At 47.5% G+C, this 20,516-nt stretch overlaps 1 protein-coding gene across 1 annotated transcript in view; it reads right to left on the bottom strand.

Annotated features, from left to right (window-relative positions):
* LOC147679030 (glutathione S-transferase theta-1-like) overlaps positions 1-14,462 on the bottom strand; it is a 117,320-nt gene extending 102,858 nt beyond the window's left edge. Inside the window, exon 1 of the mRNA XM_086942762.1 lies at positions 13,968-14,462. Within this exon, the coding sequence (XP_086798888.1) occupies positions 13,968-14,076 (109 nt within the window). The 5' untranslated portion in view covers positions 14,077-14,462. The remainder of the gene's footprint in view (positions 1-13,967) is intronic.
* Positions 14,463-20,516: the final 6,054 nt, after the last annotated feature.

Raw genomic sequence — 20,516 nt, 5'->3', positions numbered from 1 at the left:
TTAAATCTTCAAAATTACAGTTCTCCTGGTTCTACTGATAGGATTTTGTCATTTTGGTCTTGCTTTATTTATTAACAATCATTCTATTTTTCTAACCTGGTGTCGGGTCTTTTTGTGTGGTGTTTTTCACTTTATCTCTGTTTGAAGTGTTGAACAAATGATTTACACCTAGGCTTAGCTTAGAGGCAGATTGTTTTCTGCCGAGATACCATAGGGTTAAGTACAGGTTAATTTAGGGTTGGCTTGTGCCTCACCCTGACAAGGATTTTGATTTCTGTTTGACCGCTCACACCCCAGTCAACCAACAACTCAATTTCTTACAGTTCCATTGTTCATTTGGTTTCTTTCCTTCTTTCTTGCTTCCTTTTTAGGTTTTGCCTGCACAGTGCTTGCTCTGTACTTGTGAAAGCTATTTGTATTTAATACTAGCAGCCTGTCCCGACGTTGTCCGGGTATGAATTGCTGCCGGCCAGTAGTATATTGTTTTGTAGGATTTCGTTTTGATAGCATTTCTTATCTGTGACAGGCCTGTGAAACGCTCCGATTCACAGTGCACTGCTGATGCACTTGAGTCCGCGTTCAGTAGTGTGTGAACTCGAGTTACCCTACTTTATTTTTCCTTGCAATATTATATAGCGCGAACTCGACAACATGGCATGAGCACAATTTACATTACAGAAGAACACATTAATTTGTGGTAGGCACGGGGAGACAAAACGATTTGCCTGGAATCACAGGATGTTGAGCTGATGCTGAGATTCGAACGTAGCTCCCCAGCTCTAAAGTTCGCAATTCTAGAACTTGTGGCGGGAGGTGTGTCTAAAAGTGTATGTCGGTGCTGGCCATCAATGAGAGAGACCTGTGCATTTTTCAAATGGGTGGTGAAAAAATATGAGTATGTTGCTGGAGATGTGGGCCGCCGTGCCACCAATGTACTTACCGGGGGAGGGTAAACACCCATTATTCCGCAACTTTCTTTCCGCATACCATCACTCCGCATACTTTCATTACGAAAGTACCATGACTCCGCAATGCCATTATAACGCATGGCATTACATTTTATATGCTTTTACCACACATACATTTACAACGAAATTCGTTGTAAATGCATGAATGGTAAAAGGATGTTTTTTTTTAAATGTTTGGATAAGTTAAGTATGGGTATATGGGTATATGTTTTGGGGTACTGAGGTATATGTTTTGGGGTGTTTGGGTATTTTAAGGGTTCAGATATAGTTTAGGGTTATGGGGTACAGTGGTAGATTTAGGGTTTAGGGATAGATATGGGTTTTGGGGAACAGGGGTATTTTTAGGGTTCAGGACTAGGTTTGAGTTTTGGGGTATAGGGGTATTTTTAGGGTTCAGGGGTAGTTTTGGGTTTTGGGATACAGGGGTATTTTAAGGGTTCAGGGCTAGGTTTGGGTTTTGGGGTACAGGGGTATTTTTAGGGTTCAGGGCTAGGTTTGGGTTTTGGGGTACAGGGGTATTTTAGGGTTCAGGGGTAGGTTTGGGTTTTGGGGGACAGTGGTATTTTTAGGGTTCAGGGCTAGGTTTGGGTTTTGGGGTACACAGGTATTTTTAGGGTTCAGGGATAGGTTTGGGTTTTGGGGTACAGGGTATATTTATAGGGTTAACAAGGGTTAGTGTTTAAGGGTGTTGGGGTATTTTAAGAAGTAAGGGTGGGTTATGATTATGGAGTGCAGGGGTATTTAAAGGGAGCAGGGTGGGATTAGCACACAATATCGGTGGTGAAAAAATATGAGTATGTTGTTGGAGATGTGGGCCGCCGTGCCACCAATGTACTTACCGGGGGAGGGTAAACACCCATTATTCCGCAACTTTCTTTCCGCATACCATCAGTCCGCATACTTTCATTAGGAAAGTACCATGACTCCTCAATGCCATTATAACGCATGGCATTACATTTAATATGCTTTTACCACGCATACATTTACAACGAAATTCGTTGTAAATGCATGAATGGTAAAAGGATGTTTTTTTTAAATGTTTGGATAAGGTAAGTATGGGTATAGTGGTATATGTTTTGGTGTACTGAGGTATATGTTTTGGGGTGTTTGGGTATTTTAAGGGTACAGATATAGTTTTGGGTTATGGGGTACAGGGGTAGTTTTAGGGTTTAGGGATAGGTAGGGGTTTTGGGGTACAGGGGTATTTTTAGTGTTCAGGGCTAGGTTTGGGTTTTGGGGTATAGGGGTATTTTTAGGGTTATGGGGTAGGTTTGGGTTTTGGGATACAGGGGTATTTTAAGGGTTCAGGGCTAGGTTTGGGTTTTGGGGTACAGGGGTATTTTTAGGGTTCAGGGCTAGGTTTGGGGGTACAGGGGTATTTTAGGGTTCAGGGGTAGGTTTGGATTTTGGGGTACAGTGTTATTTTTAGGGTTCAGGGCTAGGTTTGGGTTTTGAGGTACAGGGGTATTTTTAGGGTTCAGGGGTAGGTTTGGGTTTTGGGGTACAGGGGTATTTTAAGGGTTCAGGGCTAGTTTTGGGTTTTGGGGTACAGGGGTATTTTAGGGTTCAGGGGTAGGTTTGGGTTTTGGGGTACAGTGGTATTTTTAGGGTTCAGGGCTAGGTTTGGGTTTTGGGGTTCAGGGGTATTTTTAGGGTCGGGATAGGTTTGGGTTTTGGGGTACAGGGTATGTTTATAGGGTTAAGATGGGTTAGTGTTTAAGGGTGTTGGAGTATTTTAAGGAGTAAGGGTGGGTTATGATTATGGGGTGCAGGGGTATTTAAAGGTAGCAGGGTGGGATTAGCACACAATATGAGACATGACATGAAGGGCAGAATGTACCACACGCCCCCAGCGTTTGTCACGCCCCCAGCACACGCCCACAGCACAACGCAGACACGCCCACAAGGGACTACTTTGCTGGCACGGTTCTTTTACCTTTTAAATGTATATGGTTGCCGTCTGCATAGCCTATGTCCTTCTACTGCAACTGCCCTTTCCAACGCTGTATTGGGTGTCATGATTGGAGCTGTGATTCCTGAGATTACCCGCCTCAAAGGTTTGGGCTCTCTCTTTATTATATTAGTATGGATAAATCTTAAAAGGGGCTTACATCCCACACTTACTTTTCATTCATTCGTGTGCTTGCCACATTCTTTTCCTCTGTTTCTATTGATTGTAGCATACCATTCCCTGTTCTTCGTGTGTTCTTCTTATCCATGTCCCGTGCCTGAAGTACTCCTTTTCATCCGCTTCGAACTTCTATGTTATTTTGATTATGAGTGAGCATGCCATCTGCACTTCTCCTTCAACTCACTGCTATGTGACTGCTATGTTCTGAGATAACAGGAAACATGCAAGGGTGATCAAAGGCCAGTGGAAACATCAAGTAAGCCTAAATGGGGAAATAGGCTGTTTAGATCTGGATTCAAAAGCTCAGAAATGCAACGTAGAAGTTTTTTTGGCTTATTTCATGGAAAATGCATGATTACTGAGTGTAGAGGGTAAACAGACAGTCTTGCTGAAGTAACGGAAGCTTGTCGCTCTAACAGGATAGATAGTGCAGAATGTCTTTATCTTTGAAAAAACATGTGCAAAAGACTTTTCACTACCTTAACTACCCGTAAAAAAATAAACCTTCTGATGACTCGGTCTGATAGACTAAAATTGCTTCACAACTCGAAACTATTTCTCCAAATGCAGTAGCAATGCTTAGCTGTTGGTGAAATAATAAAAGAGCCACAGCAGCAAATGTACATTTAAAACGGTATGTATTGTATCCAACTGCGTAGCTTTTATATAGCATGTTTTTGTTTATTATAAGGATTTTGGTGGAACGTAACTAAAGTGGCACTTTTTCAGAATCGTACATTTTTTAGAAGATTTTTTGGAAGAGTATCCTGAAATAAAGGTGTACTTTTATTTGTTTATACGTAGCCTTACATATGTAAGAGAAAAATAGATGCATTTTGTTTGCGCGTTCTGTGGGCTTTGCTGCAACATTCTGTAGACATGAAAGTGGTAACACTTTGTTTCAAGATGTCCGCCTTGATTGACAAATAGAGGGGGTGAACCAGCGGTAAAATGGTGCATACCATGTGCTTATTAAAAACTAAATCTAATGATAACTTCCCATGTCACATGAAACAATGAAGTGCAGAACAGGAGAACAGGATGACACCATGAGGTTTTTGTAAATATGTTTAATCTAAGACTTGACTTCTGCCATGTGACAGTTGAGAGAAGGTGGCTTTCACGGTAACTGCTTGCACCTTTTCAGCGACTAGGATGTGAGGTGTTCCTGATTAATCCAGCCCGCCTCAAGGTTAAATCCAAGGGAAGGACATGGACATTTTTGTCAAAAATAAAAGCTCAAGAATTTTTTTTAAGAGATTTTGTATGGGGCTGGCCCGAACTGATGTATATGGATGTTTCCTGTATTTGAATCCCCCCCCTTCTTTTTTCTCTCTGTCCTTGAGGTGATGGTATATGTATTTTGAAAAGGGGTATTTCGAGTGGGTTTCTTTTTCTGGCTTCTCTGTAGGAATCAATGGAGGGATGGGACGGCTGGGCTGGAGCCGAGGGGGAAAGGCTAGTATGGTAGTAGGTGGCATCACCAGGGTCATTGCTGAGCCGTTCGCTCGTGGTAAGGGCCCAGGGGGTGGATGGGGAGGACTAGGGGGAGGCACAGGGTTTGGTTGGGAGGGTTTCTGGGGGGATATTTGAAGGGGGTGGGCATCCTAACAGCTCAAAGGATTTCTGTATCTAGTAAGGTTTAGGGCAGGCCATGGTTTACACAGAAAACAGATGAGTAAATTGAGAATAGCCTCAGTTAATATTTGTAATTTAAATAACCCTCGGGAGAAGCAAAGGGTGAACGTACACTTACAATATTTAAAAGCAGGTATTGTGTGCATGCAGGAAACCCACACTAAAGGGGTCAGAAGACACATGTTGGAGTTTTCGGGTTACCAGAATATATGTAGTAGTTCGCAAGGGAACCGCACATGTGGTGTTGCTATCCTTGCGCGAAAGGGCAGACTTCAATTCGCTAAAACGAAGGCAGACAGGTATGGCAGTTTGGCCATTCCATAATGCTGTCATACAAGTGGTTCCTTTACATTGTGCTCTATATTTGGGACTGTTGCGGATGATCCGTCATTACTGGACTGGCTTGGTGGTGAATTAACTGGTTGGTCGCTCCCATTGGTGATTTGCGGGGACTTTAATATAAACATTGAGGTGGCAGGCCTATAAGCAGGGGTTAAAGTTTACCAGCGATATAAAACTAAGGTATTTCGTCTTTGACTCAGCTTGCAACTATTAATGGGTTACATGACGTGTGGGCTGAGATGGAGCTAAAGGGTCCTATATATACCTTTTACTCTGCGCCTCATCAAGTACATACTCATATAGATTATTTCTTTATATCTAGGGGATTGTTACAAGCCTCTTGAATATATAAGAACAACAGCCCTTCTGAGGGGGTGGGGATGTCAGGAGGGACTGATACAGACAACAGGTGGGGCGGTCTGGTAGAGGCATTGAGCCAGCCCAGAATGAGAGGAGGAGACAGGTCACCTCACCCTGGTGGTACCCTGTGCATCTTATAGAGCCCCATCCCCTTCTCCTGTTCAGACAAAAACTAACTTTTCAGGGCCTGCAGAACTGTGATCTGCCCAGCACCTGCCTCGAAAACTCCTGCACCGGGCCTGGGAAGCAAGTGGCTTGGAAGGGTGTATCCTCTGCGCCGTTGCTGCGCTCACCCTTCAACCAGATGTCTCGATAATCCCCAGCGATTAATTGATGGACAGGCGCCAGCTGGCGGAAGAGGAATGTACCACAGGCTGCACCCGGAAATGTTACATACAAATGTGGAGCGTGACCTCCAGCATTGCTACCAGTTTACACACGGATGTAGTGCCGGCGGTTTTGATTGTGATAATGGTATGCTCTACACCTGCGTGGCCGAAGTGTGTTTATTTATTTATTTATAAAGTTTTATATAGCACAAACATGATCCCGAGGGATATCAGAGCGCTTTACAGTTATGGGGAAAGGAAGTTAACAGTTGTAGTACAAGTGTCAAATGGGAATACAGACAAAATCACATATCAAAATAGAACTCACGGGACAAGAAGGGTTACATGTACACGGGATCAGCAGAATAATAAGAACATAACTGGTACATATTGTGATGGAAAAGCAACCAGCCCAAGGGCATAAAGGTGTAAGGCCAATGCATTAGAGCAGACGATCCAACAACCTATTAAGGTAAGAAGTTGTAGTGCCACATGTATGCAGTCAGTGTCACCAAGCACACGAGGGCGGTGGACTGAGGCAAGGAACTACCCTGGCGTGGAACTGCTGTGCCACACCTAGCTTGTCCTTCAGGGACTGGCATGCTGCTGTACAGTTGCACCCGGTGGTGATGCAGGGCAGCCCAGTGCTTGAAGTGGAAAAATAGAAGTGCAGGTACTCTGCAATAAAGTACCTGCTTGTTTCTGAGAAGTGCCGTTACTCTCCAATTAAAAGTATTACGTCTCTCTAGAAAAGTGCAAGTACTCTGCCTCTCGAAATGGAAAAGTGCTGGTACTCAGTACCGGACAGTAACGGCCCATTTAAAGCAGTGGTGCAGCCAGTATTTTGAGATGGGCAGGTATAGCATGGGAGTTTGATGCGGTGGAGGTTGGGACCTGCTACCTTTCTACAAGCACATCCAGGATCACATCTGGAGGCAGACGGTATCTCCACACTGCCTCCTCCGGGCAATTTTCTATACCTGTGGCTCTTAAATCATGGTCCGGGACCCCTAGGGATCTGCAATGCTCACTTAGGGTCCACGACTCTTTAGGAAACTTTATAACACTGGCAGATTAATAAAGTATATATAAATAAAGAAGCTAAATTAAAACGGAATTCAATAAAAAGTTATGAAATGTGAAGGAATTCGAAATTGAAGTCTAAAAATGAAGTTGATGGCCTTGTCTTGATTCTTTGGAGCAACACAATGACAGTAAATAGAGTCTAGTATGGACGATAGGTGGCCCGTGGCCTCAATTGAAATGCTGACAAAAAAGAGAGCATGCATTAGAAGCACAAAACACAGTAAAAATCCTTGGTCTAGCATGTCCTGTCATCTTTTAGAACAAAAATCCAAATTTAGCACAGTTCCAACCTTACTATCAAAATTAAATTTCGATTTTTCTATACTGGTTTGTGAATTAAATTAAATATTTCAGCATTTGTGAGTTTGTTTGATGTGGACCTGTTTCTGTATTTTTGTGTATTGTTTTGAGGTTCTTATCATAGGAATTCCTTTTGCCTGTGTCCCTGGCTTCCCGTAATTATACAGTGGGGGTCCCTGCATCTGAATAATGATTCAGTGGGGGTCCACAGCTGTCAAAAGTTTAAGAACAGCTGTTCTATACCATCTATCTCCTCCTCAAGTAGTTATTGCTTAGAGGTAGTGTAACAAACACTGATACCTAACATGTTGAAAAGTTCCTCTGGCTGGCTTACTTATGGTGCAGATCGGTGTGCGATTGATTGGTTTTATGAGGCACGACTGAGTAGAGTTGTGACTGGTTGGTAGTTTGATAAGGAAAAGCTGAGGAGGGTTGTAATTTGTTGGTGACTTGCTCAAGAGTAGCTGAGGAGGGTTGTGATTGGTTGGTAGTTTGATCAGGAGTAGCTGAGGAGGGTTGTGATTGGTTGGTAGTTTGATAAGGAGTAGCTGATGAGGGTTGTGATTTATTGGTGGCTTGATCAGGAGTAGCTGAGAAGGGGTTGTGATTGGTTGGTAGTTTGATCAGGAGTAGCTGAATAGGGTTGTGATTGGTTGGTAGTTTGATAATGAGTAGCTGAGGGCTGTGATTTGTTGGTGGCTTGATCAGGAGTAGCTGAGGAGGGTCATGATTGGTTAGTATTTTGATCAGGAGAAGCTGAGGAGGGTTGTGATTGTTTGGTAGATTGATAAGGAGTAGCTGAGGAGGGTTGTGATTTGTTGGTGGTTTGATCAGGAGTAGCTGAAGAGGGTTGTGATTGGTTGGTAGTTTGATGAGGAGTAGCTGAGGAGAGTTGTGATTTGATGGTGGCTTGATCAGGAGTAGCTGAGGAGGGTTGTGGTTGGTTGGTAGTTTGATCAGGAGAAGCTAAGGAGGGTGTGATTGGTTGGTGGCTTCATCAGGAGTAGCTGAGGAGGGTTGTGATTGGTTGGTAGTTTGATATGGAGTAGCTAAGGAGGGTTGTGATTTGTGGTTGGCTTGATCAGGAGTAGCTGAGGAGGGTTGTGATTAGTTTGATCAGGAGTAGCTGAGGCGGGTTGTGATTGGTTGGTAGTTTGATCAGGAGTAGCTGAGGTGGGTTGTGATTGGTTGGTAGTTTGATAAGGAGCAGCTGAGGAGGGTTGTGATTTGTTGGTGGCTTGATCAGGAGTAGCTGAGGAGGGTTGTGATTAGTTTGATCAGGAGTAGCTGAAGAGGGTTGTGATTGGTTAGTAGTTTGATCGGGAGTAGCTGAGGAGGGTTTCGATTGGTAGGTAGTTTGATAAAGAGTAGCTGAGGAGGGCTGTGATTTGTTGGTGGCTTGACCAGGAGTAGCTGAGGAGGGTTGTGATTGGTTGGTAGTTTGTTCAGGAGTAGCTAAGGAGGGTTGTGATTGGTTGATAGTTTGATAAGGAGTAGCTGAGGAGAGTGGTGATTTGTTGGTGGCTTGATCAGGAGTAGCTGAGGAGGGTTGTGATTGGTTGGTAGTTTGATACGGAGTAGCTGAGGAGAGTTGTTATTTGATGGCGGCTTGATTAGGAGTAGCTGAGGAGGGTTGTGGTTGGTTGGCAGTTTGAACAGGAGAAGCTAAGGAGGATTGTGATTGGTTGGTAGCTTGATAAGGAGTACCAAGGAGGGTGTAATTTGTTGGTGGCTTGATCAGGAGTAGCTGAGGAGGGTTGTGATTGGTTGGTAGTTTGATATGGAGTAGCTAAGGATGGTTGTGATTTGTGGGTGGCTTGATCAGGAGTAGCTGAGGAGGGTTGTGATTAGTTTGATCAGGAGTAGCTGAGGAGGGCTGTGATTTGTTGGTGGCTTGACCAGGAGTAGCTCAGGAGGGTCGTGATTGGTTAGTATTTTGATCAGGAGAAGCAGAGGAGGGTTGTGATTGTTTGGTAGCTTGATAAGGAGTAGCTGAGGAGGGTTGTGATTGGTTGGTAGTTTGATATGGAGTAGCTAGGAGGGTTGTGATTTGTGGTTGGCTTGATCAGGAGTAGCTGAGGAGGGTTGTGATTAGTTTGATCAGGAGTAGCTGAGGCGGGTTGTGATTGGTTGGTAGTTTGATCAGGAGTAGCTGAGGTGGGTTGTGATTGGTTGGTAGTTTGATAAGGAGCAGCTGAGGAGGGTTGTGATTTGTTGGTGGCTTGATCAGGAGTAGCTGAAGAGGGTTGTGATTGGTTGGTAGTTTGATGAGGAGTAGCTGAGGAGAGTTGTGAATTGATGGTGGCTTGATCAGGAGTAGCTGAGGAGGGTTGTGGTTGGTTGGTAGTTTGATCAGGAGAAGCTAAGGAGGGTGTGATTGGTTGGTGGCTTCATCAGGAGTAGCTGAGGAGGGTTGTGATTGGTTGGTAGTTTAATATGGAGTAGCTAATGAGGGTTGTGATTTGTGGTTAGCTTGATCAGGAGTAGCTGAGGAGGGTTGTGATTAGTTTGATCAGGAGTAGCTGAGGCTGGTTGTGATTGGTTGGTAGTTTGATCAGGAGTAGCTGAGGTGGGTTGTGATTGGTTGGTAGTTTGATAAGGAGCAGCTGAGGAGGGTTGTGATTTGTTGGTGGCTTGATCAGGAGTAGCTGAGGAGGGTTGTGATTAGTTTGATCAGGAGTAGCTGAAGAGGGTTGTGATTGGTTAGTAGTTTGATCGGGAGTAGCTGAGGAGGGTTTCGATTGGTAGGTAGTTTGATAAAGAGTAGCTGGGGAGGGCTGTGATTTGTTGGTGGCTTGACCAGGAGTAGCTGAAGAGGGTTGTGATTGGTTGGTAGTTTTTTCAGGAGTAGCTAAGGAGGGTTGTGATTGGTTGATAGTTTGATAAGGAGTAGCTGAGGAGAGTGGTGATTTGTTGGTGGCTTGATCAGGAGTAGCTGAGGAGGGTTGTGATTGGTTGATAGTTTGATAAGGAGTAGCTGAGGAGAGTTGTGATTTGATGGTGGCTTGATCAGGAGTAGCTGAGGAGAGTTGTGGTTGGTTGGCAGTTTGAACAGGAGAAGCTAAGGAGGATTGTGATTGGTTGGTAGCTTGATAAGGAGTACCAAGGAGGGTGTAATTTGTTGGTGGCTTGATCAGGAGTAGCTGAGGAGGGTTGAGATTGGTTGGTAGTTTGATATGGAGTAGCTAAGGATGGTTGTGATTTGTGGGTGGCTTGATCAGGAGTAGCTGAGGAGGGTTGTGATTAGTTTGATCAGGAGTAGCTGAGGTGGGTTGTGATTGGTTGGTAGTTTGATCAGGAGTAGCTGAGGAGGGTTGTGATTTGTTGGTGGCTTGATCAGGAGTAGCTGAGGAGGGTTGTGATTAGCTTGATCAGGAGTAGCTGAAGAGGGTTGTGATTGTTTAGTAGTTTGATCAGGAGTGGCTGAGGAGGGTTGTGATTGGTTGGTAGTTTGATAAGGAGTAGCTGAGTAGGTTTGTGATTTGTTGGTGGCTTGATCAGGAATAGCTGAGGAGGGTTGTGATTGGTTGGTAGTTTGATCAGGAGTAGCTGAGGAGGGTTGTGATTGGTTGGTAGTTTGATCAGGAGTAACTGAAGAGGGTTGTGATTTGTTGGTGACTTTATCTGGAGTAGCTGAGGAGGGTTGTGATTGGTTGGTAGTTTGGTCAAGAGTAGCTGAGGAGGGTTGTGATTGGTTGGTAGTTTGATGAGGAGTAGCTGAGGAGGGTTGTGATTTGTTGGTGGCTTGATCAGGAGTAGCTGGGGAGGATTCTGATTGGTTAGTCGCTTGATAAGAAGTAGCTGGGAAGGGTGTGGTGCATAATTGTCAGCTCTCCCTGCCCACCCTCCCCAGTTCTGGTAGGCTGATCGGTGTGTACATAGTTTCAAGTATGCATTTTCTATTGGATTTCTGCTGATTATCATCATATGGACAGCTACATGCATCTATTTTAAATGATGTTACACCTCATATGCTGCCAGCGTGTATTTTCATGTTTCTTTTTCAAATATTTTTTTAGCAACTTGCTTATGACTGTGGATCTTGTTATGGTGCCAACTCTAGGTCTGTGAGCTGTTGCTACACTTTTGTTTCCTTTGTCCTGGTAGTGTTATTCTTTGCCCCCATTCTTTTATTTGTGTATGCATTGGAATTCCAATGGTGGCCTTTGTGTGGTCCATGGCTTACTTCAAGGCTGGGTGAATGCAGCTTCGAGAACGGATGGCCCATAATACTACGTGAGTAGTCTTAGTAACTTGAGCGTCACGTGCTTTTGTAGGTGTGTGAATAGATTTGATGACGCTTCCTGCTCCCTTCCTTAATTTTCTCCTTTCCTTACTGACTTTAGAGGAGATATTCCCCATTTTAGAAGCCCTCCTCCTAACCACTCCCATAGTTACACGTTACTAGCGTGTTTTTGTATGCGGATCTTTTGATAGTGAAAATGTATTTGTGAGTGGGCCTTTGTCCATTGCTATGACGTGTGCTGTGAACGCACTATTAATGTGTTATTCCCCATGCTCGCAAATGGTTTTGTGACCTGTCCCAAGGTTTTAGTTTCATGTATCTATAATAGAAGGTAGAAAACTACTGGTACCGGGATGAAAATTTAAAAAAACTGTACTGCATTAACTGTGACCTTCTGTTGCATTTGGAAACATGAGCTACACTGCGTGGCAGAGGAGATGAGTGGTTCTGAACCTCTGCGTGTCCCTAATTCAGCCGACACATCTCCTTGAAATGGATACAGAGTGCCAAGGTGTATAAGATGCAAGCATAGGATCACAGAGTGATTAGATATGAGCTCCCCAATAATATAATGTAATGTAAGGTGGATTTGTAGAGCGCTGCTTGTCACCTGTGAGTGTATCCAGGCGCCTTGGCACTTAAATGATATTTACTTAGTAGGATTGAAACCTAGAAGTCAACTTTTAAGGAATGACAGGCTCAAACCAATTATGAATGAAAGATATGTAGGACATCTAGGCAGTAGGGATAGCCTTGCAGCATGAAAGCATTTGCCATGATGTATTTTACCCCCACACATTCTCTACTCCTTTACTTATATTACAATGTAGATTCCACCATGACCATCTGATCACACCAGGTGACCTCTTAGATTCTTCCATATGATCTTCTTGATCTCTGTCTTCCTTCTTCCTTCTAGATCCAAGTGGTCTCTCTGATCCCTTCTAAGTGGTCTGTTGATCTCTGCTCCCACATCTCACCTTCCAGATCCCTGCCCCGTGTGATCTCTTTGACCCCCACCCCCCTGGTGTATTTAGACACAGAAACAAATAATTGCCCGTGCCTGAACTGCAGAATGTTCCTGGGCTTCACTCCCAGCTTCCCAACTTGGCCAAAGTGTGTGATTCTGGGACAATTATTAACCTTAACTGCAACTTATTAAAAGCAAATATAGGAATCCATACATGAACCAATCCAGACTTTGCACTGTAAACAAGTTTCAATTTACACATCTATTAACATACCATTGTTATCAACTAATTGCCTAGCACACATCAACTCTCTATTAGTTCACCAATGGCTACGCCACCCCATTACATCCTACATCGTTATAATATTTATGTTTAACAATTATGACCTGTACTAGAAGTTTCTCGATTAACTAATGTAGTTGAATATTCGAATGCCCAGAGCTCCATCGAAGACAATGGAGTAGTTCTGGGCTTATAATGGCTGTTAGAACCCTGGAGTTCCAGCATTCCAATGTTTGTTTTCCTGTTTCTTCCTTTTAATTTAGAATACTCTACCCTTAGTGGGTGGAATCCTCTACTAGCTTTAGAGCCTTTCGGCCTCGAGCTGTTTGGGATGTTAAAGGAGCTCACCTTGTTTTAGGTCCGCGCCTGCGGCAAGGGCCCGATAGCGGCTCGCACAGGTCAGAGCAAAGGCGCGGGATGGTGGAACGCGACAGACCACGGGATAAGTAATATTAAATAAATAAAACCACTTACTTTGCGATCATTGCGGCATCGGTGATGAGCACAAAGTACGTGGTTTTATTTATTTAATATTACTTATTCCACCATCCCCCACCCCACACCCTGCCCGCATCACCACTCTTAACTGTGCAAGCCGCCACTGCAAGGGCCTTTAACACCTGGTACAGCCCTCGACAGCTGGCTATTTGGCTATATAAACCTGAGACAGGTGTACATGACCGACTTTTAATTGCTAATATTGTTGTTGTATAGCTTTATTTCGAAATGTTTCATTTCATAAAAGCATTACAGTAAAAATCAATGTGAGCATAAAAACAGTTGTACATCAAAACTGACAAAATCTCAAAAAGGACGCTAAAAATATACAACATAGTAGATAACATCCATTCTAAAAGCATTTGTGTAAGTACATAATTATCATCTTCGAAAAGGAATAATGGGGAAGGGACACATACAGAAAACAACCGGGCCACTGCAATGTAGGTTGACATCCTTACTGGAGGATCATTCTCCTCGTGGTTCTTATCCTCCAAGCCCACCCCAGGAATTTTGCCAGGCCACAAGCAAACAGTGGGTGTGGGTCTGATCTTAACAGCTGTAGGGCCTCCAAGTGTGACCGAGTGCCCAGCCTCGCGCAGAGCGGTTTCAACCATCTGCGACGGGGAGCAGCGTAGGCTGGGCATTCGAACAACAAATGGGGAATGGATTCATCCCTGGTCGTGCAGATATCATCGGGGTTTCTGCCGCTCAGGTCTTCCGGTGGCTCGGTTGGTACCCAAGCCCAGCCCGGCTCCCCCTGGAGGGCTGCCCGGCTGCCCCTCGCCCACCGCGGATCCACCCGGCCTCACTCACCTTTCTGGAGCTTCAACTCCCGAAGCTCGAAGTCGATGTTGTTCTTCTTGGCGAAGAGGTAGACGCCGCGGCAGGGTTGGGACGCCAGGTCCAGGTACAGCTCCAGCATCCTGGGGAGTGGGGAACTCCTGAGCGGAGAGGAGCTGGGAGAAGTGTGCGCGCGCGTGAGGGGCACCTTGTGGGGGAAGAGAAGCGACCACCTGCGGCCAGAGAGGCCGGTAAAGGATGGGTAGGATCGAGAATGGGAGGAGAGAACCCCTGGGAGAGATGCTCCAAAGGCAGGGAGAGAAGAGGCGAGTAGAAAAGGATGGAGACAGAGGAGAGGTGGCAATAGCCCGGCGGAGAGTTGCCTGAGGAGGAGAGAGGTGGCTAGAGCCTGGGAGAGGAGAGAACGGCAGGAGACGAGAGCCGGGAGACCGCCGCGGAGCAGAGTGCAGTGTTGTGAAGCAGCAGCACACCCTCACACACACCCCTCCAGAGCAGAGTGAGGTGTGAGGCGAGGGAAGCTGACAATGGTGCCCTGATCGAGGCCACGCCCCCGCATCATCGCACCCACACACGGATGCATTGTATGCCCGTCCGCGCTTCCTCCTCGGCCCCGCCTCATCACTCATAGTTTCAGTTTGTTTTCTAAACCCGAAGCCTCGGCACAGCACTTGAGCTGCGCACCTGCAATGCCGCCCTCTCAACACTGCACTCCCAGAACCGCACCCCTCACCCAGCGCTGCATCTGTCCACTAGGGTACCACTGCACCCCTGAACTGGCGCTGCATAGTGTCCCTAGCAACCCCGCTGTCCCTCAACACTGCACTCCCGCAGCACTGCACCCTCAGCACAGCACTGCGCCTGCCCCTCCTAGCAGTACCGCTCACCTCTCACCACTGCACACTCTCCTGAACTGCACCCTCGACCCAGCGCTGCAGCGCTTCCCCCGAAGTGTAATTCTCCTCTCAACACAGCAAGCCCCTCAAAACTGCACACTTGACCCAGTGCTGTTTCTGATCTCCTGCAATGCCACCCTCTAACACTGCATATTCCCCGAAACTGCATAAGTACCCCAGCATAATCACCATTCTCAAAACTGCACATCCTTCTGAACTGCACTCCTAACGCAGCCCCCAGCAATGCAGTACTTTCTCAACGCTGCGTACCCCTCAAAATGCGCACTTGACCCAATCCTCACCTGCTCCCCATTAATGCCACCCGCCTTTAAACCCTGCACGCCCCTCCCCCAGCTCTGTACACTTGACCCACCGCTGCACCTGTCCCAAGCACTTCCACCCTCTAGCGCTGCACATCCCCCAGAATAGAACCCCTGACCCAGCACTGCCGCGGTCTCCCAGCACTGCCACCCTCTAACACTGCACATCCTCCTAAACAGCACCCTGGACTCGGCAGTGCACCGGTCTCCCAGCACTGTCCACCTCATACACTGCACATCCCCAGAACTTGTCCCGGTACTGCAGCAGTCTCCCAGCACTGCCACCCTCTCAACACTGTTGTTCCCCAGAACTTGTCCCGGTACTGCAACTGTCCACTAGCACTGCCTCCCCCTAACACTGCACATCTCCCAGAACAGCACCCTTAAACCAGCCCCCAGCAATACAGTACTTTCTCAACACTGCACACCCTCAAAATGCGCCCTTGACCCAACCCTCACCTGGTCCCCTTTAATGCCACCCGCCTTTAAAACCTGCACACCCCTCAACTCTGAACACTTGACCCACCACTGCACCAAGCACTGCCACCCTCTAACACTGCACATCCCCCAGAATAGCACCCTTGACCCAGCACTGCCGCGGTCTCCCAGCATTGCCACCCTCTAATACTGCGCATCCCCCAGAATAGCACCCATGACCCAGCACTACCGCGGTCTCCCAGAACTGCCACCCTCTAACACTGCACATCCCCCAGAATAGCACCCTTGACCCAGCACTGCCGGGGCCTCCCAGCACTGCCACCCTCTAACACTGCACATCCCCCAGAACAGCACCCTTGACCCAGCACTGCCGCGGCCTCCCAGCACTGCCACCCTCTAACACTGCACATCCCCCAGAATAGCACCCTTAACCCAGCACTGCCGCGGTCTCCCAGCACTGCCACCCTCTAACACTACACATCCCCCAGAACAGCACCCTTGACCCAGCACTGCCGGGGCCTCCCAGCACTGCCACCCTCTAACACTGCACATCCCCCAGAATAGCACCCTTAACCCAGCACTGCCGCGGTCTCCCAGCACTGCCACCCTCTAACACTACACATCCCCCAGAACAGCACCCTTAACCCAGCACTGCCGCGGTCTCCCAGCACTGCCACCCTCTAACACTGCACATCCCCCAGAATAGCACCCTTAACCCAGCACTGCTGCGGTCTCCCAGCACTGCCACCCTCTAACACTACACATCCCCCAGAACAGCACCCTTGACCCAGCACTGCCGCGGTCTCCCAGCACTGCCACCCTCTAACACTACACATCCCCCAGAACAGCACCCTTGACCCAGCACTGCCGCCGCCTCCCAGCACTGCCACCCTCTAACACTGCACATCCCCCAGAATAGCACCCTTAACCCAGCACTGCTGCGGTCTCCCAGCACTGCCACCCTCTAACACTACACATCCCCCAGAACAGCACCCTTAACCCAGCACTGCCGCGGTCTCCCAGCACTGCCACCCTCTAACACTGCACATCCCCCAGAATAGCACCCTTAACCCAGCACTGCTGCGGTCTCCCAGCACTGCCACCCTCTAACACTGCACATCCCCCAGAACAGCACCCTTAACCCAGCACTGCCGCGGTCTCCCAGCACTGCCACCCTCTAACACTACACATCCCCCAGAACAGCACCCTTAACCCAGCACTGCCGCGGTCTCCCAGCACTGCCACCCTCTAACACTACACATCCTCCAGAACAGCACCCTTAACCCAGCACTGCTGCGGTCTCCCAGCACTGCCACCCTCTAACACTACACATCCCTCAGAACAGCACCCTTGACCCAGCACTGCCGCAGCCTCCCAGCACTGCCACCCTCTAACACTGCACATTCCCCAGAACAGCACCCTTGACCCAGCACTGCCGCGGCCTCCCAGCACTGCCACCCTCTAACACTGCACAGCCCCCAGAACAGCACCCTTGACCCAGCACTGCCGCGGCCTCCCAGCACTGCCACCCTCTAACACTACACATCCCCCAGAACAGCACCCTTAACCCAGCACTGCCGCGGTCTCCCAGCACTGCCACCCTCTAACACTGCACATCCCCCAGAATAGCACCCTTAACCCAGCACTGCCGCGGTCTCCCAGCACTGCCACCCTCTAACACTACACATCCCCCAGAACAGCACCCTTGACCCAGCACTGCCGCGGCCTCCCAGCACTGCCACCCTCTAACACTGCACATCCCCCAGAACAGCACCCTTGACCCAGCACTGCCGCGGCCTCCCAGCACTGCCACCCTCTAACACTACACATCCCCCAGAACAGCACCCTTAACCCAGCACTGCCGCGGTCTCCCAGCACTGCCACCCTCTAACACCACCATCCCCCAGAACAGCACCCTTGACCCAGCACTGCCGCGGCCTCCCAGCACTGCCACCCTCTAACACTGCACATCCTCCAGAACAGCACCCTTATTCCAGCACTGCAATTGTCCACTAGCACTGCCCCCCTAACACTGCACAGCCCCCAGAACAGCGCAATTTACCCAGTTTTGCAGCCTGACAATGGATGCACTTGTAAACAGATTACATTAATTACATTTCATCCTCGGTCCAGCAATGAACATTTAATCTTCAAGGCGTTTTCATGGACCGTGTTTCATGCACTGTCTGTTTTTTTGGAGACGCAGCTGTCTCCGCTGTTTCTGAGAGGCCTGCTAGCTTGATGTGTAGTTTGTCTTTAGTTTTTCTTCAAAACTTCCGTTTCCCTGCAGGATGTGGTAAGTGGGCGGGCCCAGCGTAGACGGAGCCGTGTGGGAGGCCCGACCTCAGCACCACCCGAAACAGATTGACATTGATTCCGCTATTCTTTGGAGATTGCTAGGATGACTAGACTGCCTGCGTGCAACGCAGATGTTGGGCCATATTTATCATTATTTCGCGAAACGCAGCCAGGCACCTTCCTGCGCTGTACTGTGTGAAAGGGAGAGGGCAGGAGTGTGCCACGTCTATCACAATATGGCGCATTGTTGCACTCTGCCTGCGCTGGCGCACAAACCGCTGCCGGCTAACGCCAACACAGGCACCCTTGCGCCATGGTGCAAGAGTAGTGCTGTGTTACAGACAGAATTGTATTTGTGCGGGAAGAGGTTCCTTCCTGCGCAAAAAAATCTTCTAAGGGGCAAATTTATTTGGGATTTGGCGCAGGGCAGCACAGAAAGGTACCGTGCTGCGCTGCCCTATGCCAAAGTGAAAAGGCAGGAATGCACCGTATTTATCCACGGCGGTGCATCCCTGTCCATTCCCCCCGTGCTGGGGTTATTTCGGCGGCCTAGCACCAACGCAGGCACCCTTGCACTCAGGTGCAAGGGTGACTGACTTCTCGGCAGGATTGTTTCAGTGCCGGACAGGAAGGGGCACCTTCCTGCACAGAAACAATCCATTGAGGCGTGTTGCTCTTTCTATGTGTATTGCATTTTGCAGCACGCATAGCAAGAATAAACAAGGAGAAATTAAGTTATTCCTCCACGTTAAGGTTTTGGCGCAACCCCAGGTTTACATAGTATTGTAAATCTGGTGAAGCGTCAAAGTCCATGGGTGTTGAGTTGGAACGCCCACCGCAATGCCCTTGGAACACAGTGATTTGCGCTGCCTTGCTTTACTCCATATCTATGATGCCATTCAAAGCCATGCATAGTTGCTTTGTGGGCCCTCATCATTATGATTGCCTTGTGTTTCCTTTAAGGCCCACTTAGTTTGCTGGTATTTTAGTTTGTTTGCACATTTAGGCTGATCTGCCCCTGCACACGTTACGCTTGGGACGTTTATTTTTGTGCCAAAACATTATTTTAGAAAAGCACTGCACATGTTTCTGTTTCAGACTGTATGAACATCTTGTACAAAAACATGTGCAGTGCTTTCCTAAAATAATGTCGTGGCACAAGGATAAACGTGCCATACGTAACATGTGCAAGGCAAAGCAACCTAAACGTGCAAACAAACTAAAATACCAGCAAACTAAATGGGCCCTAAAGCAGGGCCGGACTGGGAACCAAAAACGGCCCTGGCAAAGCACTCGGCTGACCCGGGGGGGGGGGGGGGAGGGGCTGTTGGGTGTGCCACTGAGCTCTTTCTTTGCCAAGACCGGTTTTCAGCCGATTTTGTTACAGGGCCGATTTTGCAGCTAGGCTACAAAAACGACTCTGTAACAAAAACGGCCCCCAGGGGCCCAAAACCGGCCCCACCGGTGCGGCGCACAGGGGGATTGCCCGGTGCCCGCTACGGCCAGTCCGGCCCTACCCTAAAGGAAACAAAGTAATTGATTTGTTTGTTTGCCCTGCCGGAGCATCACAAACAGTGATGATATGGCTGTGCATGCCCCTAAGACTTTTTCCTCTTTCCATGTGTGCTGCAGCACAAGTATAAAGTGGAAAAAACGAGGAGAAATAAAGATATTTCTTCTTGTTACTCCTCCCCTGGTAAAGTGTAGCATTCCGACGCGTTCCCAAGTCAACTAGCTTTGGTAAATCTAGAAATGCCTCAGAATCTATTGGTGGTTGTGCGGGAACCCCCACGGAACTCTGACTTGCGTTACTCCAAATTTACCAAGCCATGCGGGGCCACGCAAGAAAGCCTTCCCTGGCTTGATGAATCTCATTATATGTTTTTCGTTGCTATGCGCCCCCTTGTGTAGCACAAGCGCAACGCAAAATCTTGATAAATATGCCCCTACATTTCTAAGCCACTCAGCTTCAGAGCTAGAGCCAGCAGTTTTGGGAAATTTTCAATAGAAACAAGCATTAGCAAAGTCAATGACAACGGTTATGAAATGTTGGTACAAGGAATAATTTTTTGTTGTTTTCTTTGTTGGAAGCATTCCGCCACTCAAATACAGAGCCAATGCTTTCAATAAAAATAATGAAACATTGGTACGAGTTTAAAAGAACAGTACTGGTTTTAAGGGACATGCAAGCAAAGTTAGAACAGGTATAGAAACTCTGTTTAATTTTAATGCTCATAACATGAAAACATAGGCCCATATTTATCTTTCTTTCGTGCAGCGCAATGCAGCAAGACAACTTGCTAAGCTGCACTGAGTGAAAGTAATGGGGCAGGAATGTGGCAAATCTATCAATTTTCGGTACATTCTTCTCCTCCACTTGCACTGGAGCCAAAGCAGGCGCCGTGGTGTCATTGTTTTGGAGCAGGAAGGGACACCTTCCTGCACAAAGCCATCCTTAGAGGCCTGTTACTCTTTCTAAGTGTGCTGCAAAATTCAGCAAACTTAGAAAGAGGAAACAACGGGTAGAAGTAAAGATGTTTCTCCTCGTTGCGCCGCAGGTGGGAAAGCGTACAAATACGACGCATTCCCAGGTCGACCAGTATTGGTAAATC

This window comes from Lissotriton vulgaris, chromosome 11 (assembly GCF_964263255.1).
Source record: "Lissotriton vulgaris chromosome 11, aLisVul1.2, whole genome shotgun sequence".
Classification (NCBI taxonomy): domain Eukaryota; kingdom Metazoa; phylum Chordata; class Amphibia; order Caudata; family Salamandridae; genus Lissotriton; species Lissotriton vulgaris.
The sequence above is the reverse complement of the archived record's forward strand: the minus strand, read 5'-3'. Positions and strand labels throughout refer to the sequence as shown.